At 42.0% G+C, this 23584-nt stretch overlaps 1 protein-coding gene across 4 annotated transcripts in view; it reads left to right on the top strand.

The window, feature by feature from the left end:
- Window positions 1-645: 645 nt before the first annotated feature.
- dclk2a (doublecortin-like kinase 2a) overlaps window positions 646-23584 on the top strand; it is a 320451-nt gene continuing 297512 nt past the window's right edge. For 2 of the 4 annotated variants that reach the window (XM_072564911.1, XM_072564420.1), the window contains exon 1: window positions 646-2093. In XM_072564911.1, coding sequence (XP_072421012.1) covers window positions 1655-2093 — 439 coding nt within the window. In that variant the 5' untranslated portion in view covers window positions 646-1654. The remainder of the gene's footprint in view (window positions 2094-23584) is intronic. The other 2 variants (XM_072565652.1, XM_072566458.1) reach the window with 2 other exon arrangements.

Genomic DNA, 23584 nt, shown 5'->3' with positions numbered 1-23584 from the left:
GGGACCCAGGTTCGATTCCAGCCTCGGGCGACTCTTTGTGTGGAGTTTGCACATTCTCCCCGTGTCTGTGTGGGTTTCCTCCGGGTGCTCCAGTTTCCTCCCACAATCCAAAAAGAAATGTGCAGGTCAGGTGAATTGGCCATGCTAGATTGTCCATAGTGTTAGGTGTATTAGTCAGAGGGAAATGGGTCTGGATGGATTACTCTTTGGAGGGTTGGTGTGGACTGGTTGAGCTGAAGGGCCTGTTTCCGCACTGTAGGAAATCTGAATCTAAACAAAATTCTTCACCCCTCACCTGAATTTTTGTCTGGCTTAGGCCTGCCCCATTGTTGTCACAAAATTTAAATTGTAATGGTGGAGAGTCAACGTGGAAAAAAAGGGGGCAGACTTTATATTTGTCTTCTAAGTAAGAATGGTGTGGCATTTTCATCTTGACTCTCCAAATAACGGTGCAATGTTTTCAAACAGATTTAATTACGTGAATTAATTTGATTTTAAAAAATCACAATCACTTGTCTTCAGGATGACATGATAGAGTGAAGAAGTGTTGTTTAGGATATTTCCTAACGATGTAGATTTGAAATAATTATTTGAAAGTAAACAGAAGGGACGATTGGCAGTCGCTGAATATGTGTGGAGTTGAAAAGGGCGGGGGAAAGTGTTTGTCAATAATTGGAGGGGGCAGTCAGAGAAGCAGGGCTGCCCTCCGGCACTAAGACCTGGAGGAAGCTGTTGTGTGTGTATGTGTGTGTGGAGCTGCAGCGATTTCCTCCTGCACACTGCGGCTCAGCCCACAGGCTGTTCGTGCTGCCGGGGTTGCGGAGTGTTGGGAAGACTGTCCCAAACACACACACACACAAAGAGGATGAGCAGTTCGAACGGTTGTATTTGCACTCCAGCAGCCGTGCCTCTCTCTGCCTGATAGCTCCACACCCCTTAAACAGCGACGCTGCAGTGCATCAGCCCTCTCCCCATCCTCAGCACTCCCTCCCTCCCTCTCTCTCCCACACACACAACAGGATCGCCTTACTCCTGTTTCCGCTTCAGTCACAGTCAGCCCGGAGCTGGACCACACCGACTTGCTGTCGTTCTCGCTCGCTGCTCCAATTGGCAAGTGGACCACAACGGGCAGAGAGAGAGAGAGAGAGAAATCACAGTATTCTGCCGCCTCGGTGCATCTTCTCCTCCGTCTTCTGCACTCCTCAATTAACCCAGACCTATCATCATCATCATCATCATCATCATTGAAGAGGCCGAACCCAGGCGACAGAGTCTCTCTGATCCTCCACTTCCCTCTTCCTTTCTGGGTGGGCATCAGCTGAAGCAATGTAGGATATGGTGGGTGACCCCCTCCTCTCCCACCAACCCCATCCCCCTCCTTCCCTTATCCTGTGTAGAAGATAGTCTCTGGTGAATAAGACAGCCTACTGCCATTGTTCAGTTGCTTTTTTTTTGAAAGGATAATAATTGCCCACATATTTGAAGTTCAGTGCCAACGATAAGGTCATCAAACTGACTGTGTACATGATCTTTGGGAAAGTGGTGCTTTCACTGCATTGCAGCTGACAGTTAGAGAGGGAACAGGATTATTTAGGAGAACAGCAGTTTTCTTTGACGTTGTTTCTAATTTTAATTTGTTGTTGCACTATTAACAATGTCGCACGATCGGAGTATCGAGCTGGAGCACTTTGAGGAAAGGAGCAAGGGCCACCGATCTTCCCGGCGTGGAAGTGGCACTGGAGGAGGAGCAGGAGCAGGAGGAGGAGGTGGTGGTGGAGGAGGCTCAGGCTCCCGGGGAAATGGTATACCGAGCCCAGCTCACAGCGCTCACTGCAGTTTCTACCGGACCCGTACTCTGCAGGCGCTGAGTCAGGAGAAAAAAGCCAAAAAAGTCCGCTTTTACCGGAATGGAGACCGTTACTTTAAAGGGCTCGTGTATGCTGTCTCCCCGGACCGGTTCAGGTCGTTGGACGCTTTGCTTGCGGAACTGACTAAGTCTCTATCAGACAATGTCAACCTGTCCCAAGGAGTCAGGACTATCTATAGCATTGATGGAAACAAGAAGATCACCAGCTTGGATGAATTGCTGGAAGGTAAGTGGGATAAAGACAAAAATATGTTTCAATACGTGTATGATCAACTTAAATTGCCTCAAAGTCAGGTATGTGGTTTTGATCACCATTGCAGTTTTAGAGGAAACCGCACTGTATGATGGGAGAACCAGCTTTCCATTCAAACACAGAAAACCTGTCATTGCTTTAAGGGATAGGCTACCTTCATTTACAATTATTACAATAATGCCGAAACAAGTGAATTGCAAATACAAGGAAGCAAAGATTGTTTTTTTTCTTCACAATATTTAAAAATTCAATGAAGTAACAAATACTCATTTGTATTTCTGCCAGTTTAGCACCATGGTTGTTTTTGTTGCCATGGCTAAACTAAAGGATATTTTTCCTATGGGGACATTTTGGTGCTTGATTTTGGAATGATTTTATTTGGAAACTTCTGTGACAATCCATCGTGATGCTTTTAAACAGAATTTTAAATAGTAATTTCAGTATTTCTTTTTTTAGCTTTTATTTTAGCTTAACACAGACCTGTAGGGTTTTCATCTTGAATACAATTGTGCTGTAACTATAATGACAGTGTTCAAATTCCTGTTTACAAAGTTAGTGCATTATCTTTTTTACTACTTTGTGGTCCTCATATTAAATGAAAGAAGAGGAGCAACTCAAAGGTCAAGGAAGTGTAGGAGGAACATCCTGTCTTCAAGGTACCCACTTTTTGAATCAAGTAAAAAATTATCTCCAAATTGTGTTGGAACTAATTTTGTTAGCAAGATGGAGATCCTTGAGTTGGGTTTCCATCTTGCTAAGGCATTCAATAGCGCAGTTATGAGCACCATTCTGAATGAAACTAGTTGTAGTTAAAAGGGATTTATGACCAAAGAGTGTTATGTAATGAAATTATGTATATCTCCAAGTTATTATTGCTCTTGTTAATGGTGAGTGGTGTTTAATGTCAGTCCAATTTTGATAACCTTGCCACAGCTCAGAATGCAGACTTAAACCTGAAATATGGTTTCCCAAGATCATGTTCCTCCAAATTGACTTTGAGATGGGCATCAGCAATAACAACAATTTCCATATTAAGCAAAGCTATTATTATTATTTTAAAAAAACTTCATGTTTGAAGTTGCTCTTATTTGCAACTTATGGTGGAGTCACTTTGTATGGTAGTTATAATTTAGAGGTAGCTCAGTAGGAAAAGAAGACTTGATTTAGGAGTTGATATAATTGATTTTTTAAATTTCAAAACATACATTTTTGATAAGACTCATTTACTTTCACAAAAAGGATGACCTTCCTAAAAAGTGTGATGTAAAACTATTGCAAAAGGCAATTCTGACAGAAGAAACGTGCTGCATATAAGAAATTTAATGTAAGATTGTAGACGATTGGGTTGCTCATGAAAGGGTAAGTTGTTTTCTAACAATAGGTTACTTATGCCACATAGAAGGTGATATAATGGTCACTGATTATGTGTACTGTCCATACCAGAAAATGTTCTGATAAAAATATTGATAACTTGCACCGTAGACATATCCATTTGCAAATAGGAGGCCCAATTTGTGTGTGTTGGCCCTTTTCCAAATTTGGGCTATGCTGAATGCAGTTAGTGCCGATTATGTGTTAACGCAATAATCAGCAGTCCTTAAAAGATAGTGACAACATTAATCTGTTAGTATTCAAAATTTGGTTAAATTGCAAACTTAAAAAGAATAACTCCAGTTAGGACCAGGAAAGATATTATCATTGCCTGCTTCAGTGTCTCTGTCTCTGACTTGGTAATGATTAGAATATTGAAAACTAGGATCAGTGCTGGGTCACTGTTTTTTGTTATCGATATTCATGTCCAAATCATTTATGTGAGAGGTATGGTTGGTAAGTTTGCAGATGACACCAAAATTGGTGATGTAGTGGACAGCGAAGGTGGTAATCTCAAGAGAGCAATTGGACCTTGGTCAGATGGAGTTTAATTTGGATAAACGTGAGGTGTTGTATTTTGGTAAGGCAAATCAGGGCAGGACTTATGCACTTAATGTTAAGGTCCTGGCGAGTATTGCTAAACAAAGAGACCTTGGGGCACTGGGTCACAATTTCTTGCAAGTGGAGTCACAGGTAGACAAAGTAGTGCAGAAGGTGTTTTGGTACGTTTGCCTTTCTTGGTCAGTGCATTGAGTTGGGAGGTATAGGACAGTAGTTAGGCCACTTTTGGAATGCCAACTTTCCTGTTATAGGAAAGATGTTGTGAAACTTTTGAAAGGGTTCAGAAAAGATTTATAAGATGTTGCCAAGGTTGGAGGGTTTGAGCTATAGGGAGAGGTTGAACAGGCGGGGCCTGTTTTCCCTGGAGTGTTGACCTTCTAGAGGTTAATAAAATCATGAAGGGCATGGGTAGGGTAAATAGCCAAGTGCTTTTTCTCAGGGTTGGGGAGTCCAAAGCTAGAGGGCATAGGTTTGGGGTGAGAGGGGAAAGATTTATAAGGGACCTAAGGGGTAACTTCTTCATACAGAGAGTGGTGAGTAATGTGGAATAAGCTGCCAGAGGAGGTGATGAAAACTGGTACAATTACAACGTTTAAAAGGCATCTGGATGGGTATACGAATAGGAACGATATAGAAGGATATGGGCCAAGTGCTGGCAAATAGAACTCGACTAGTTTAGGATGTCTGGTCTGCATTGATGAGTTGGACTGAAAGGTCTGTTTCCATGCTGTACATCACTGTGACTAATTGCTAACTATCAGCAAAAATGTGATAATCCAGTAATAGTTATAGCATTTCTGCTTTTAGAGTCATAGACTCCTACAGCACGGAGACAGGCCCTTCTGCCCAAACTGATCCATGCTGACCAAAATGTCCATCCACACTAACCCCATTTCGCTGCACTTGCCCCATATCCTTCTGAACCTTTCCTATCCATGTATTTGTCCAAATGCCTTTTAAATGTTGTTAATGTATCCAGCTCAACCACTTCCACTGGCAGCTCATTCCATATGTTACCGCCCTCTGTGTAAAAAAAAAGGTTGCCCCTCAGGTTCCCTTTCATTCTTTCCCCAATAACCTTAAACTGATTCCCTCTTGTCCTTGAATCCCCAACCCTGGGAAACAGGCTGAGTACATTCACCCTATCCATGCCTCCCATGATCTTCTATACTCCACTCCCTCAATCTCCTACGCTCTAAACAAAAAGGTCCTAGCTTGTCCACCCTCTCCCTATAACTCAGACCGTTGAGTCCTGGCAACATCCTTGTAAGTTTCTTCTGTACTCTTTCCAGTTTAATAACATCCTTCCTATAGCAAGGTGAGCAAAACTGAACACAGTACTCCAAGCGCGGCCTCACCAAAGTCTTGTATAACTGCAACATAACTTCCCAACTTCTATACTCAATGCCCTGACTGATGAAGGCCAGTGTGTCAAAAGCCTCCTTCACTGCCCTGTCTGCCTGGGACTGCACTTTCAGAGAGCCATGCAACCGGATTCCAAGGTCCTTCTGTTCCACTAAACTTGTTGAGGCTCTGCCATTCACCATGAAACTCCTACTTTGATCTGACTTTCCAAAATGCAAGATCTCACACTTATCTATATTAAAATCCATTTGCCATTTCTTGGTCCACTTCCCCAACTGATGAAGATCCTGCTGCAATTTCTGATAACCTTCCTCACTGTCCACGACACTGCCTATTTTAGTGTCATCTGCGAATGTATTTATCATGCTTTGTACATTCTCATCTAAATCATTGATATAGATAACAAACAGCAATGGGCCCAACACCGACCCTGAGGTACACCACTAGTCACAGGCCTCCAGTTCAACAAGCATCCTTCCACTATTACTCTCTGCTTCCTACCATCAAGTTAATTGTGTATCCAATTTGCCAGCTCTCCCTGGACTCCATGCGATCTAACCCTCCAGAGCAACCCGCCATATGGAACCTTATCAAAGATTACTGAAATCCTTGAAGACGATGTCTACTGCCCTGCCCTCATCAAACATCCTGATCACTTCATCAAAGAGCTCTTATCAAATTAGTGAGGCATGATCTCTCACGCACAAAGCTATGCTGACTACTTCTAATCAAACCCTGTCTTTCCAAATGCACGTATATCTTATCCTTCAGAATCTTCTCAAGTAACTTACCAACCATAGACATGAAGCTTGTTGGTCTATAGTTATCAGGTTTTTCTTTGCAGTCCTCCTTGAATAAGGGCATAACATTTGCTACCCTCCAGTATTCCAGGGCCTTATCCATGGCTAATGCTGATGCAAAAATATCAGCCAGGGCCTTGTAATTTCTTCTGTAGCTTCTTGCAGGGTTCTTGGATATATCTGGTCAGAACCGGGAGATTTTATCCACCTTCATATATTCTAATGTGTCCAACACCACCTTTACTGTTATGTGGACTGTCCCCAAGATATCAGCACTAACTTCGCCAAGTTCCCAAGTCTTCATGTTGTTTCTCTGCGGTAAAAACCAAGGAGAAATATTCATTGAGGATCTTGCCCAACTCCTGCAGCTCCACACATACATGTTCACTTTGGTCCTATTCTCTCTCTAGTTATTCTTTATAATACCCTTAACCTCAAGTATTCATTACTAAACGTGCCAATTAAAGATAAGATAATTTGTTCTATTAATCTAAATAGAACAAACATTTTTCCCTGAAGTACAGTGTTTCAATCTTATGTAAATTTAAAATCTGAGACAAACAGTTTCTGAGCATTGCTGGGACTTTTATTAATCTCACCAATGGACCTAGGAAATCAAGTCTCAGTAGTTGAGGTATGTTCGAAGAACAATTTTTATAGCTGTTTGTGTTTTAAAAAAAGATGCCTCAGATGAATCTGTCGGATGGGTTATTTGTTTGGCAATCCTTGTAACACACTATATCTTAGCTCTTTGTGGATACTATTTGACCAGGCTTGCTTTTGAGCAATACTGTTTTAATGACACCTGCTAAAAAATGTAGAAACAGCAGAGAGCGTTGATAAAGGTTCTAGCACAAAGAAAGTTGGAGACATTATAAAGAGCGACTCCTATTTAACTGCCTCCAATAGAGTGAGTATTACAGACATTTAGTTAGATGCATTATAGTTGTAAAGGATGAACGTGAACAGCAGAGAAGGACAATGGTGATCTTAAGCCATTTTCTACAGACGTGGTATTGAGGTCTATTAACAATATTTCAACTGAATCTTGTTGAAGGACAATCACTGAAAAGCAAAGCTGCACAGGATTGTGCCATCTTTTGCAACTGGAGCTAGTATCAGCAATGTTCTAAAAAGGTCATTGGACCTGAAACATTAGCTCTACTTTCTCTCCACACATGCTGCCAAACCTGAATTTTTGTCAGCAATTTCTGATTTTGATTATGGTATTATTACACATTGCTTTATCTTCCTTCCAGGCAAAGTGAGGAACCTGGCCAGATTAATTTGCTTCATGTTCCACTGCTACATTAAGCCAATCATAGATGCCAGGGTGATGAATACATTAAAGTCAGTAGGCAGCTGCAGTAGGAGATGCGAAAAACACTTTTGAACAAAAATGGTCACTTGAATGCACACATCATCATTTAAGCAATATTACCTAATCAACCTATCAAAGAAAAAATGTTGAATATCTAAATAGCTTCTGCTTCTAAAACACATGTATGTAAAATGGACTGGTTAGAATATCCACAAGCCCTTAACTTTAGAATGCATTCCTTATTCCAAAGGAAATTAGTTCCATGGAAATATAGATTATTCACCCAAAAATGGTTTATAAATTGTACATAACCCATACCCACAACACAAACATGCAAGTACATATATATTTGAGAGGGAGGAATATAATCGAGTCATAAGCTGAAACAGCAGTTAATTATATTGGGAGACTTGTAGCAGGATATGTACCACAGAAGCTGCAGAGTTGTGGTTGAATGCTGAATACTGAACACTATAGTTTTCAAAAAAGGCAAATAAGTGAAGACTGAGCAGCAAAAAGCTATTGTGCCTGAGCAGGATGACAAAAAGGTGGAAGGTGAGAATGAGAACTAGCAGAAACTAAGCCAGAACTTCAGGCTCTGCTAAGCAGTCCCTTTTTCAGGGGCTTCATGTATTTTTGTGTGATTTTGTACAGAATGATTTCTCTGTGATATGACCTTGATCAGATGGGCCAACGGGCTGAGGAATAGCAGATGGAGTTTAATTTAGATAAATGTGAGGTCCTGCATTTTGGAAAAGCAAATCTTAGCAGGACTTATACACTTAATGGTAAGGTCCTGGGGAGCGTTGCTGAACAAAGAGACCTTGGAACGCAGGTTCATAGTTCCTTGAAAGTGGAGTTTCAGGTAAATAAATTAGTGAAGAAGGCGTTTGGTATACATACCTTTATTGGTCAGTGCAATAAGTAGAGCAATTGGGAGGTCATGTTGCAGCTGTACAGGACATTAGTTAGGCACCTTTTGGAATACTGCATTCATTTCTGGTCTCCCTGCTATAATAAGGATGTTGTGAAACTTGAGAGAGTTCAGAAAAGGATTAGATTCCCTACAGTGTGGAAACAGGCCCTTCGGCCCAACAAGTCAACACCGACCCTCTGAAGAGTAACCCACCTCCCCTGACTAATGCGCCCAACAACTATAGACAATTTAGCATAACTAATTCACCAGCACATCTTTGGACTGTGGGAGGAAACCAGAGTACCTGGAGGAAACCCACGCAGAGAATGTGCGAACTCCACACAGACAGTTGCCCGAGGCTGGAATCAAACCTGGGACCCTGGCGCTGTGAGGCAGCAGTGCTAACCACTGAGCCACCGTGCCGCCCTTAAGTATTGCCAGAGTTTGAGGATTTGAGCTTTTGGGAGAGGATGAATAGACTGGGGCAATTTTCCTTGGAGTGTTGGAGGCTGAGAGGTGACCTTATAGAGGTTTATAAAATCATGAGGAGCATAGATAAGGTGAACACCCAAGGTCTTTTCCCCAGGAAAGCAGAGTCCAAAACTAGATTTGGACTAGTTTATGGTGAGAGGGTAAAGATTTAAAAGGGACCTAAGGTATACATTTTTATGCAGTTGGTGGTATGGTATAGAATGAGCTGCCAGAGAATATGGTGGAGGCTAGTACAATTACAATATTTAAAGGCATCTGGATGGGTATATGAATAGGAAGGGTTTCGAGGGAAAATTGGCCAAGTGCTGCAAATGGGACTAGGTTAATTCAGGATATCTGGTCGGCATGGACAAGTTGGACCAAAAGGTCTGTTTCTGTGCTGTACATCTCTATGTGAGATAAATGATTATTAATTTTAGATTTATGGTCATGTCACTTTGTGGGTATTAGTATAGGGTATGTACCATGTTACCTATTTTATGTCATTGATATATTAGTGACATGGTACTTGTACTGCCTATGTGGAACTTTGATATTAGTCTTCTGGCTAGCCCATACAGCCCTGACCCACTTGGTTTTGCATGCTTCACCTTCCTTAGTTCAGAGGCAGCTACACTCACGAGATTGGCATTGATTTCAAAGTTGCTGCCCTTTGTGCTTCTAGGTATGTATCCTCCTTGGGAACAGTATCCTTACTGAACTGAGGCCAATATTGTGTTTAAGCACAAAGCATTAAAGTTGCTGGTTGCATGACTACAAATCTGTCTGCAAGTTGGACATGTTATTATGAATATGAACCTCAATGTCATTGGCAGAATCTTTAATTAGCTTCCCTGTCAAACATCTTTCACTTCACAGTTATCTCCTTGAGGACTGATTTAAGAAGTGAGTTAACAGGACATACTAGTGCTGTGCCTCTGCTGAACAGGAAACAACACTACTTCATCCATCAATTCTGCCCTTTTTGTTTAAGGGTTAACTTGTTATGCATTTCTTTATCTAAGACGTAAAGTCTGCTGACTCTGCACCTCAATTGAAGCCCACTTGAAGTGATCATGCTGAAACCTATGGTGAGGCATATTGCTGAGAAAGTTCAGCTTTATGTTGGAGGTATTACACTCTCTGTTAAAAGAAAAGGGCACTTGATTTAAGTCAGTGAGCATTGTTAGAGTCATTACATGATACACTGTAGGCCCTGCTCTCCATCTGCTGAAAAGCATTTAGCAAAGTTTGTGGTAATATAATTGTTCATGTTTTTCTCTCGATGCTTGCATGTTGCGCTTGGTACATACAGCCTCCCAATCGACAACTTCCTTGATAGCATCTTCAAATGGTTATTCGGTCCAGCTAATATCTGGGTTTGAGTATTGAGGCCAGTCAAGGGTCTCAATCGGTCAAAGACCATGTTGGCTGGCATACCCGCCAGTTTATTATGGGGAAAGCTGCAGGTGGGTGGCAAGCCGGTGGACTACCCATGCATCAATCTATTTATGTGACTAGCCCTACCTGTAAATATACCAGCTTGGAGGGCCATAAAGTTCTGAATTGCCTATTTCTTTCTGTGTTCAGTATTGCATAGGATCTCGAACATCCTGACATTTGTGTTATTTGATTTCCAAAGTTAGAATTAGCAGTGTGTTGTGGTTTTTGTTTTGGATGGCAAAGTGCAGCTTTTAGTTGTGTCAAGTGCTGTATTGTTACTTGTCTCATTTGGTGTTTCTAGTCAGTTCCTTGTGTACATGCTTGGCAGGGAGCAGTTTCTGCTGTAATTCAGGAAAACTGGTCTCCATATGTATCTGCCCTAAAAATGCCAGTTTTGTGCTCATGCTTGATTTTTTTTTCACTTTATATGCAGCTACCTTAGTTAATAGAACAATAAACACCAGTTTTGATGAAAGGCCAAAAGAGAAAATGCTGGAAAATCTCAGCAGGTCTGGCAGCATCTGTAAGGAGAGAAAAGAACTGACATTTCGAGTCTAACTGACCCTTTGTCAAAGCTCCATTCACTTTCTCTCTCCGAAATGCTGTCTGATATGTGTTATTTCTTAGGTTCTGCAGAATCGGAGGGAATTATTAAATTGGATCTGGGGCTTGCTAACAGGGTATCATCCTCTCCTAGAGTGTCCCAGGCATTTATGTCGGGACGTCTAACCTTCATGATGTACATAAACAACCTTCCTAATTATTAAAAATAAAAGTGCAAATATTTGCAGATATCTGTATGGTTATATCTCACAATTGACACAAGATCATGTCAATTTTATGTAAGATGATCATTTGGAATGCAAACTTGGCAGGACCAGTGGAAGATGTTAAAAATGCTATGCTATGTTATGTATATTACCAATAAAAGAGAACTACAAAAGATCATTTCAAGTTCAGTATTCAAATCCTCTAATGGGGATTTCACATTCTGCTTTTTGGCATTCAATGCAACTAGGCTCTCAGATTTCTGAAGAGCAATGTTTGGTATTGCAACAAAAGTATCAAAGTGATGGTTTACCAAAATCTCTTTTTCATTCAGTATTAGTGTGCAGGTAGTGTCAGGGGTCCTTGCATAGTGAGAGAAATAAATAAGCGGAATGATCCAAACACGTGCTGCATGATTCTGAACAAATCAGTATTGCAGTAGACCAGTGTCACATCCTTGATCAAAGATTTGGAATGAGAATCAGTACAGCAAATGTGAACAAAAAAGCAGGCTGACCGTGTTCTGTAAAATATGGAATAGATTGGTGGGAATTGACAGAAATAACTAAGTGCTTTTCTCTGGCAAGACAAAATGTGGCATAACCATCCACATAAACCATGAGGATGGTGTATCACCTATTTTTTCTTCTAAAGGAAAATCTCATGGAACAAGCTGCAAGAAGAAATAGTCAAAGCTCCATCACTTGAAATCTTTAGGACCTATCTCTAGGCTATTTCCATTTGTAAATTTTTTTGTTATCAAAGTCTACAATGAAGAGAGGTTGAGTAGGTTAGGTTTGTTTTCATTAGAAAAAAAGGAGATTGAGGGGGGACCTGATTGAGGTTTACAAAATCATGAAGGGTATAGACAGGGTGGATAGAGACGAGTTTTTTCCCAGGGTGAAGGATTCAATAACGAGAGGTCACGCTTTCAAGGTGCGAGGTGAACAGTTTAAGGGGGATACATGCAGCAAGTACTTCACACAGAGGGTGATGGGCATTTGGAACGTGTTGCCAGCAGAGGTGGTAGAGGCAGGCATGGTAGATTCATTTAAGATGTGTCTGGACAGATGCATGAGTAGGTGGGGAGCAGAGGGATACAGATGCTTAGGAATTGGGCGACAGATGTGGACAGTAGATTTGGATCGGCTCAGGCTTGGTGGGCCGAAGGGCCTGTTCCTGGGCTGTAAGTTTTCTTGGGTCTTCTTTATTCTAATACTGACCCATCATGCTTGGGTTAACTCATGCTAAGATTAGAGATATTGGCAGCTGATGGATATTATTCTGTGATGCTGGCGGAATCAAAGCAGAAACAGTAGCTGAGGTTCAGAAGGATTCAATGAGCTCTGTTCCCCAGACACTTCTGCCACCCACTTGGCAGTAGTTTGAGTCTGAATCAAACTGCACCGAATGTTAGTGACCTTTTGACCCTGCGATGATCTGCCACCATCGTATCTGATGCCATCACTACCACTGTGTGTTCCACTGGGACATTACCTGCCCTTTGGCCCTGACTCAGTTCATCTGCTGCTGATGCCCTCATTTAATCCTTTGTTATCTTTCAGACTCGACTGTTTCAGCATACTTCTGATTAGCCTCCTACAGGTATCTTATGCATACTTGAGAACATCTAAACTTAAGCTGCTGATGTGCTAACTCTGTGTAAGGCTGGACTTACTTCTACAATCACAGCATTTGTCAGCAGGCCTTAAAGTTATCAGGACTCTGGTGTGGACCAAGCCACTGAGCCAGATTTTGTAGTGGCAGGCTTGTGAATGGATTTACAAATGGATCATGTGGCAGGAAAGGCCCATATCACCTGGTGGCAATGTCGGAGCTGATGCCATCTTTAAAGGACAACCCTGTGTTTGAATTGGAAATCAACTTAGAAACTAATCTCCTGCAATTTCTATGCTCAACACAGAGCATTGTCAAGTCAAGGGCAAAGTTTCCTCTGCAGTCAGAGAAAATTGTATGGGCCAATGGGTTTAATTCAAGCCTGAGATGTCCCAGTCCAATTAGTGCAGCTCTGTTGCAGATTGAGGATGAAAGGTGGATAATTCCCATGCTGCTACTAATTGTCCCTTTCCTCACAGTCAGCCTCTGAGGTGTTCTTGTTCTTAGGGACTCCAAGCAGTCACGTCACCTTTAAGGGATGATTCCTCTGCAATTTACTCTGCCCCTTTCAATTTGGATCAAGTACTTCAGGGTTCTAACTTTCCTTTGTGAGCCTTCACCCCCTTAGATTGTCAATTCAGCAAAATCTTATGCAGGGAAATTGTCTTCAAGATCAGTGCAATGCCCTCTGATGCAGTCTCCTGACATAAAAAGGACTCTGTCATTGAGTCAAGAAAGTACGTGTTAGTCAGCAGCTTTCACTGGGTGGGTTACTGAGGGCGCAAGAGACGTGTGAGTTTCAATACATATGTGAGGCAGGATTAAATTCCACTGAATTGCATTTAAATTATAAGCAAATGGATAATTAAGCAAATTGGAGAGCTTTCAACCATTAGCAAATAAATTCTCTCTTTCTTTCACCTTTCTGATACTGACTTAATCATTTACAGCCTTCTGCTGCGGAGAATATGATTCAGAGCCTCCCGAGCAATTTTCTGGGTGAGCCACCATGTTATGCTGTGCAAAGTCCATCCCCCAAGTTCTGTTCACCTGTCGCCGTTGTATGTGGGTGCACCTTGGCTCTCATTTGAAATTCTCATCCTTTTCACCTCTGACCAAAGCCTTGTTTCCCCCCAATTTCTGTAAACTGCTGCAGCCCCATGATGTTCCACATCACTTGTGTTTCTCTAATTCCGTTTCCTTTAGCATTCCTGACTTTAATTGTTCTACCATTAGTTGCCATAGTGTGAGCTCTCAGAGCCATGAAGTTCTGAAATACCCTCCCAAAGCTTCTCCAGCCCTAGTCATCTCTTTCCTTGTTTAAAATGTGCCTTAAAACCCACCTTTTTGATCGAGTTTTGAGAACATCTAAACTCAAATTTGTTCTAATATCTTCTCATGTGGCTTGATGTCGAGAGTGTGGAGCTGGAAAAGCACAGCAGGTCAGGTAGCATCTGAGGAGCAGGAGAGTTGACATTTCAGGCATAAGCCCTTCATCAGGAATGAGGCTGGTGGGCCAGGAGGGCAGCTGAAAGATAAACGGGAGGGTGGGTGCTCAGCTCTCCGGCCCACCAGCCTCATTCCTGATGAAGGGCTTATGCCCGAAACTCTCCTGCTCCTCGGATGCTGCCTGACCTGCTGTGCTTTTCCAGCTCCACATTCTCGACTCTGATCACCAGCATCTGCAGTCCTCACTTTCTCCTCATGTGTCTTGATGTCAATTTGATTAAGAATGCACTGACAGCACACTATATAATGTCTTATTATGATAAAGGTGTAAGGTTAAAATTTAAGTTGTTTTTGCTGCATTAGGGATATTTCAAGAAACATTGTTTTTCTCTTTTAAAAAGAGTGTTCAGGCTGAAATTAGATTTTTCTCAAATATAACACTTAATACTTCTTTATCGTCCCCGTACCTAATCTTAAAAAAAAAAGCTCTGTATTCTTGCTTTGCCTTATTTCTTGGGTGTAATTTTCTGAAGCTGTTATTTTTAATAATTAAACTACTGCCTGGCTGTAATTTTTATTTGTTATTCACACGGATATATTTATTATTTTATAGACTTATAAAGAAAGCTACTTCTTTACGAATGATTCCTTTTGGATTATAATGTGAGGAAGAAAGCAGTAAGGCCTTTTTAAACAGTCATGTTCAGGCTGTGAGGTGGGTGATCAACAAAAATAGATCCACTTCTTTAGAAGTATACAATGCACAGAGGCTGAAAACAGAAGCAGATATTCAAATTTGATGATAATGGCAAGAAAGTAAAGTCAGAAGACAATCTGACAGTCCATCCAAAAGATGTTCATTGTTCATGGTCCATTTTGTGTGGAAGTTGTGCAAACTGCCTTTCCAACTTGTAATCCATCAGATTCATATTTCAAGCTCAGTTAAATCCAGTATGATAGAACTAGAAAATTTGGAATAAAACAAAGTGAAACTCAAAGAAGTCAAACAATTTAGATATTTGCTGAGACTTGAGTTGGGGGATATAATTTGACTTTGTTCATACAGTGAAACACTGGGCATTTCTGAGCAGGAGGTATTTACTCTTTGTTCCTAGGGTAGGAACTGGTCCTCAGCAAAAGTGAGGATTGCAGGTACTGGAGATTAAAGTCGACAGTGTGGTGCTGGAAAAACACAGCAGGTCAGGCAGCAGCTGAGGAGCGGGAGAGTCGACATTTCAGGCAAAAGCCCTTCTTCAAGAAAGTGGAGTTAGTCGCTGCAGGCTTCATAGCCTCTGACCTGCTCTTGTAGCTACTGTATTTCTATAGTGAATTGACTTTAAGGTCAATGGTAACCATTCCTGATGAAGGGCTTTTGCTCGAAACATCAGTTCTCCTGCTCCTTGGATGCTGCCTGACCTGCTGGTGCTGATCCAGCACCACACATTCCACACTAGGAACAGGCCATTGCCTGTTAATGCTCAGATGGATATCCTGTTACTTACTTCAGATGTTACCCTTGAGAAGGGGGTAGTGAACTGCCTTCTTGACCTGCGGTAGACCATGTGCTGTAGATTGACCCACAATGCCCTGAGGGAAGGAATTCCAGGATTTTGACTCAACGACAGTGAAAGAGCATAATATATTTCCAAGTCAGGGTGGTGGGCATCTTGGGGGGGGCACTTAGTCATAGAGCTGTACAGCATGACAACAGACCCTTTGGTCCAACTTGTCTGCGCTGACCATATATCCTAAATTAATCTAGTCCCATTTATCCCATATCCCTCCAAACCCTTCTTATTCATATATCCATCCAGATGCCTTTGAAATGTTGTAATTATACCAGCCTCCACCACTTCATTTCATATGCGAGAAAAAGTTGCCCCTTAGGTCTCTTTTATATCTTTGGCGTCTCACCCTAAACCTATGCCCTCTAGTGCTGGATGCCCCCAACCTGGGGAAAAGACCTTGGTTACTCACCCGATCCGTGATTTTATAAACATCTTTATGGTCACCCCTCAGCCTCCGACGCTCCAGGGAAAACAGCCCCAACCTATTCAGCCTCTCCCTAAAGCTCAAACCCTGTAACCCTGACAACACCCTTGTAAATCTTTTCTGAAAATCTTTGCCTTCACTACCCTGTTTACCTGGAGCTATGAACCTGCGCTCCAAGATCTCTTTGTTCAACAACAATCTTGGGACCTTACCATTAAGTGTATATGTCTTGCTCTGATTTGCCTTAACAAAGTGCAGCACCTCATATTTATCTAAGTTAAACTCCATCTATCACTCCTCAGCCCATTGGCCCATCTGATCAAGGTCCTATTGTACTCTGATGTAACCTTCTTGGCTATCCACTACACCTTCAATTCTGGTGTCATCTGCAAACTTACCAACTATACCTCCTATGTTCACATCTAAATAATTTATATAAATGACGAAAAGCAGTGGACACAGCACCGATCCTTGTGGTACACTGATGGTCACAGGCCTCCAGTATTACTGAAGTCTGTGTAGATCATGTGCTCTGCTCTGCCATCATTAATCCTCTTTGTTACTTTTTCAAAAAATTCAATCAAGTTTGTGAGACATGATTCACCATGCATTAGGCCTTGTTAACTATCTCTATTCAGTCCTTGCCTTTCCAGATACATGTCCCGCAGGATTCCCTCCAACAACTTGCCCACCACCAATGTCAGACTCACCAGTCTATAGTTCCCTGGCTTTTCCTTACCACCTTTCTTAAATAGTGGCACCACGCTAGCCAACCTCCAGTCTTCTGTGACTATCGATGATACAAATATCTCAGTAAGGGGCCAAGCAATCACTTCCCTAGCTTCCCACAGAGTTCTAGGGTACACCTGACTATGACCCAGGGATTTTTCCACCTTTATTCAGAATCTCTGTAATATGGGCATTTTTCAAGATGCTGTTATTTATTTCCCTACATTCTTTATCTTCCATATCTTTCTTCAAAGTAAACATTGATGCAAAAGTTGCAGGTAGTGGTGTATCTGCTGTCCTAATCTTTGAAATGGAAGTGGGTTTGGGAGATGCTGTCTAATATTGTTTGGTTCATTTCTGCAGTGAATCTTGTAAAGAGTACACACTGCTGCAACTGAGCATTGGGAGAGGAGAGAGTAGATGTTTGTGAATGTGGTGCCAGTCAAGCAAGCTGCTTTAGTATCAAGCTTCTAGAGTTGGGGGTAATTCTACCACAGTCCTGCCTTTGTGCCTTGGTGGTGGGCAGGCTTTTGGGAATCAGGAGTTTCTTTCTGCTGGCATCATAGCCTCCGACCTGCTCTTGTAGCTACTGTATTTCTATGATGAATTGGCTTCATGGTCAATGGTAACCCCCTGAAAGTTGGTCGTGAGAAATTCATTAATGATAATATCATTGAATGTCAAGGTGTGTTGGTTAGATTGTCCCTTATTGGTGATGGTCATTGCCTGGCATTTGTGTAGCACAAATGTTACTTGCCACTTGTCAGACCAAACCTGCATTTGTCCAGATTTTATTGCTTTTGAACACTGACTGCTTCAGTGTCTGAGGAGTCGCGATTGCTGCAAAACATTGTGCAGTCATCGATGAACATCCCCACTTCTGACCTTATGATGGAGGGAAGGTCATTAATGAAGCAGCTGAAGACGGTTGGGCCGAGGACACTGCCCTGAGGAGCTCCTGCAGAGATGTCCTGGAGCTAAGATGACTGACCACCAACACCCAGAACCATCTGCCTATGTGCATGGTATGACTCCACCAGGGGTGAGTTTGCTCACTGATTCCCATTGATTCAAGTTTTGCTATGGCCCCTTTATGCCAAACTTGGTCAAGTGAGGCTTTGATATTAAGGGCTGTCACTCTCATCTCACCTCTAGAATTCAGCTCTTTTCTCCATGTTTGAATCAAAATGAGATCAGGAGCTGAGTGGCCCTGAGTGTCACTGAGCAGGTTATTGCTGAGCTGGTGCTGCTTGACAGCACTGTTAATGACCCCTTTACAGATGATCGAGATTGATGAGGCGGTAATTGGTCAGGTTGGATTTGTCTTGCTTCTTGTGTACAGAACATACCTGGGCAATTTTTGATATCATCAGGTAGATGTCAGTGTTGTAGCTGCAATGGAAGAGCTTGGCCAGGAGAGTGGGAAGTTCTGGAGCATGTCTTTGGTATTGTTGCTGGAATGTTGTCAGAGCCTGCAGCCTTTGCAGTATCCCTGTGCCTCCAGCTATTTCTTGATATCACGCGGAGTGATGCAAATTGACTGAGCATCTGTGATGCTGGGCCTATTGGAGGAGACTGTGTGGATCATTCACTCGGCACTTCGAGCTGAAAATTGTTGTGAATGTTTCGACTTTATCTTCTACGCTGATGCACTGGGTTCTTCCATCGTTGAGGATGGGACTGGTTTGTGATGCATCCTTTTCCAGAGATTTGTCTGAAAGAAGCTGCTGAAAATGCACTAGATTTTGCCTTGAAGAATTTATGCAGATGGTAGTCTTCAAGCATATCAACAACAATGAAAACGTATATTTGCATCATGCCTTTAAAGTCATATGCAGTGGAAACAGTGATAATCAGAGGACACAAATTTAAGTTAATTAACAAAAGGACTAGAGGGGACATGAGAGAAAAAGCAAGTTGTTTTGAACTGGAATACATTGCATGAAATGACAGTGACATAGATTTGATAATAACTTTCAAAATGGACTTTTATAAATGAGAAGGAAGGAAACACCATTATCTCCTGCTTAGGGCCATTAGGAAAGAAAAGGAGCAGTGGACCAATTGGATAGGAATAATGTGATCAAGGATAGTCAGCATGGTTTTGTGAAGGGCAGGTTGTGCCTCACAAACCTTATTGAATTCTTTGAGAAGGTGACTAAGGAGGTGGACGAGGGTAAAGCAGTAGATGTGGTGTATATGGATTTTAGTAAGGCGTTCGATAAGTTTCCCCATGGTAGGCTACTGCAAAAAATACGGAGGTATGGCATTGAGGGTGAGTTGGAGGTTTGGATTAGGAATTGGCTGGCTGGAAGAAGACAGAGGGTAGTAGTTGATGGTAAAGGTTCATCTTGGAGTGCAGTTACTAGCGGTGTTCCGCAAGGATCTGTTTTGGGACCATTGCTGTTTGTCATTTTTATAAATGACCTGGAGGAGGGGTTAGAAGGTTGGGTGAGCAAGTTTGCGGATGATACAAAAGTCGGAGGAGTTGTTGACAGTAAGGAAGGATGTGGTAGGTTACAGCGGGATATAGATAAGCTGCAGAGCTGGGCAGAAAGATGGCAAATGGAATTGAATGTAGCTAAGTGTGAGGTGATTCACTTTGGTAAGTGTAACAAAAAGATGGGGTACTGGGCTAATGGTCGGATACTTGGTAGTGTGGATGAGCAGAGGGATCTTGGTGTCCATATACACAGATCTTTGAAAGTTGCCACCCAGGTAAATAGTGTGGTGAAGAAGGCATATGGCGTACTGGCTTTTATTGGTAGAGGAATTGAGTTCCGGAGTCCTGAGGTCATGTTGCAGTTGTATAAGACTCTGGTGCGGCCGCATCTGGAGCATTGTGCACAGCTTTGGTCGCCATACTATAGGAAGGATGTGGAGGCATTGGAACGGGTGCAGAGGAGGTTTACCAGGATGTTGCCTGGTATGGTAGGAAGATCGTATGAGGAAAGGCTGAGGCACTTGGGGTTGTTTTCATTGGAGAAAAGCAGGTTTAAGGGTGACTTGATAGAGGTGTACAAGATGATTAAGGGTTTAGATAGGGTTGACCGTGAGAACCTTTTTCCACGTATGGAGTCAGCTATTACAAGGGGCATAGCTTTAGATTAAGGGGTGGTAGGTATAGGACAGATGTTAGGGGTAGGTTCTTTACTCAGCAAGTCGTGAGTTCATGGAATGCCCTGCCAGTAGCAGTGGTGGACTCTCCCTCTTTATGGGCATTTAAGCGGGCATTCGATAGGCATATGGAGGATAGTGGGCTAGTGTAGGTTAGGTGGGCTTGGATCGGCGCAACATCGAGAGTCAAAGGGCCTGTACTGCGCTGTATTCTTCTATGTTCTATGTTCTATGTTCAGAGAGTGCATGCAAGCTGGGCTGACTGTCCACCATCTATGCTGTCTCCTTGTACAATTCAATGCCTTACCTTTTGAAGACTACATGATTGCGTGCTCCATCCGGCTTCCTCAGGTTAGATGTTCGACCCAAATATTACAACAGAGCTCAGTTTGTAAATTACATTCTTCATCATTGACTGTAAGCGTCATTTAAGACTGCCATTGAACCCTTTTTTTTGATAATGGAGTAATTATTAGGTCTTCGAACTGACAAATTTACTTGAATTAATTTCACATATGCTGTTTGGACAAGTGTGAGCTCAGATTATTTAAATTCTTCTCATTCTTAGTCTCCAAAATAAGCACTACCTTAGATTGCAAGGTCAATCAGTTCATCCTTTCACGACCCACCCTAAGCAGAGTCTTCCTCATTAAAAAGAACTACCGGAAATCTCAAAAAGAAAATTCCAAAATGCTCAACAAATCCGTTGATACCAACGGATAGAAGTGCTGGATCTCAAGACTCAAATAAATATTTCATCATTTGGCTGGATGATGAGCAGATTCTATCACTACTGAGGATAGAGGTCATTCCCAAATGTAAGACAAACACTGCAGCTGCCAATGGAGTTTGCTCTTGCACAGTACAAAAGCTGGTTCATTGTCCATTGCAGTAACTTAACTTTCTCTTTAGTTTCATGTACTTTACTCAGATACTGTTCTAAACAGTAGCTGCCTGTGAGACCATATTTATGTGTGCTGTGTAGTGTTAGTTTTCCAAGTCCATTTAAGAAAATAGATCATAAAGCATACTTTGCTAAATATAAATGGAGTCACATTGTCGATAGCCTGTTGGCTATATTTTAAAATTTAATTTAATTGCTCTAAAAACAGCCTAATATTTAGAAGAACTATATATAAATTGGGCAGCCAAATTACGCCACAGCTGGTGTCTGAGTTACATGAAACGCATTAGTTTTTGGCTGTGATCATTCTAACATGGAGTATCATAAACTGATTGTTATTCCTTTGAGTATAGTTTCTCATTTGTGGATGTTGTCTACCCACATGTTTCATGTAGGAAGGTTACCAGTGATTGTGATTCATGAGTAATCAAAGCAATTAACATTCTCTCTCCAGCTTACCTTGGCCACTGTGGTCACACAGCTGCTAAATTTCTGCCGGTGCTGCTAGTTTGAGGCCTTGAGCATCTTCTGAAAATTCAAAATTTAACACATTACATTGATGACTTTAGAAATCTGTATCAAAAGTACATTTGGCTTGCCTCAGTAATAAGAACATAAGAATTAGGAACGGGAGTCAACTGTTTGGACCGTTCCATTAAGTCGTGGCTGGTCTGTTTGTGGCCTCAGCATTACCTCCTGGTGGTCCCCACAGCTTCTGATTCACTTGTAGATCAAATGTCTATCTAACTCAGGCTTGAATATATTCATAGAGCCAGCCTGTAGGTGGCTTTCACGGGGAGAGAGTTTGAAAGATGAGCAATGTGTCAAGAGAAGATATTCCTCCTAACCTTCAACTTAAATGGATTATCTCAGAATTGGAAAGACTGCACAGACCTTTAAAAATGCTGGGCATGACCTGTATTCAGAAGTCCCACCTTCTCCGTGAACAGGGAAGTGTTTCACAAGGTATGTTTCACAGACAGGAAATGCACTCTCAGTAGAACCATTTGAACCATTTTGGCTGATTCGGAAGTCTTAAGCAGCAGTTTGGGAGCCATGAGTAAATGTAAATGCTCTTGATTATTGAGGATAACATCTGCCTATCTGATATGATCTGAAGACTTTGTAAATGCCTGTTTATTACATTTTTAAACGCATGTACAGCTGTTACAAGTGAGAGCTTAAAAAGACCTTTTGTACTACTTTGATTAACAGGCAGAAATTGGAAATAAAAATAATTACTATAATTTCTACAGAACTCTTTGTGGACATTTACAGAAGGGCTAATAGATATTAAGAATGCTTAGCTGAGTTTCAAAAGTCACAATTATGCCAGAAAGGGATTCTGGTTCATTATTTGATTGACAGTTTAAAGTGGTTGTTTCTGAATAGAAATTTGTTTTTTTTTTACAGAGATTAACCACCTGAGATCTAAAAGCTTTGAGTGGATTGAATGAATGGGAATTTCTTTCACCATGTGGTGTGTAGGAATGTGAGCTATATTAGAATGCTGTTTTTTTTTCCCATCTCCCATGGCTCTTCAGGTGTGTCCCTGGTGAATGTGAGGTTAGTGGCTATGGGAATGGCGTGGAATCTCTGATGCATCATCTTAGTGAATGAGGATGAGTGAAGCATGAGGGGTGAGAGGACTAAAGGGAATAACACATTCTAAAATTATTGGAATGAGGTTCCAGAATGAGAACCAAAGTAGGTCCTTTTAAACAGCCTTCCTTGGCACTTGTCCACCTCTGACTATCTGTTTGGAGCTACTGGGATCAGTGGGCCGAACGCTATCAGTACTCAGTCATAGACTCATAGAGATGTACAGCACAGAAACAGATACTTTGTTCCTACTCATCCATGCTGACCAGATATCCTAAATTAATCTAGTCTCATTTGCCAGCACTTGGCCCCTATCCCTCTAAACCCTTCACGACCCTCTCTCCCTCGTAGCCCTACACACGGATGAAAAAAACCACCATTTCGACTGGGACAACACATCTATCCTGGGACAGGTTAAGCAAAGACATGCCAGAGAATTCCTAGAGGCCTGGCACTCCAACCACAACGCCATAAACAAACACACAGATCTAGATGCCATCTCTCAACCCCTCAGAAAACAAACAGGAAATGACATCACAACAAACCCCAGGAACCCCATCCAGGAGAAAGATATAAATAGAAAGCAGGAGATAACAGCTTCGCTTCACTTGGAGGTCGCCACTGATGATGTTACCTAGCCAGGTAATGAAACGTCTGGATATCAAACCTACAGCTCAGCGAGCAAACCAACACCCTAAACCTCAACCTGAGCTACAAACCTTGCAAAAACCCTTCCTATTCATATACACATCCAGATGCCTTTTAAATGTTGCAATTGTACCAGCCTCCACCACTTCCTCTGGCAGCTCATTCCATACATTTACCACTCTCTGTGTGAAAAAGTTGCCTCTTAGGTCTCTTTTATATCTTTCCCCTCTCACCCTAAACCTATGCCCTCTAGTTCTGGACTCCCCCACCCCAGGGAAAAGACTTTGTCTATTTATCCTATCCATGCCCCTCATGTGTTTATAAACCTCTATAAGGTCATCCCTCAGCCTCCGACACTCCAGGGAAAACAGCCCCAGCCCAGTCAGCCTC

Source organism: Chiloscyllium punctatum, chromosome 1 (genome assembly GCF_047496795.1).
Source record: "Chiloscyllium punctatum isolate Juve2018m chromosome 1, sChiPun1.3, whole genome shotgun sequence".
Classification (NCBI taxonomy): domain Eukaryota; kingdom Metazoa; phylum Chordata; class Chondrichthyes; order Orectolobiformes; family Hemiscylliidae; genus Chiloscyllium; species Chiloscyllium punctatum.
The sequence above is the reverse complement of the archived record's forward strand: the minus strand, read 5'-3'. Positions and strand labels throughout refer to the sequence as shown.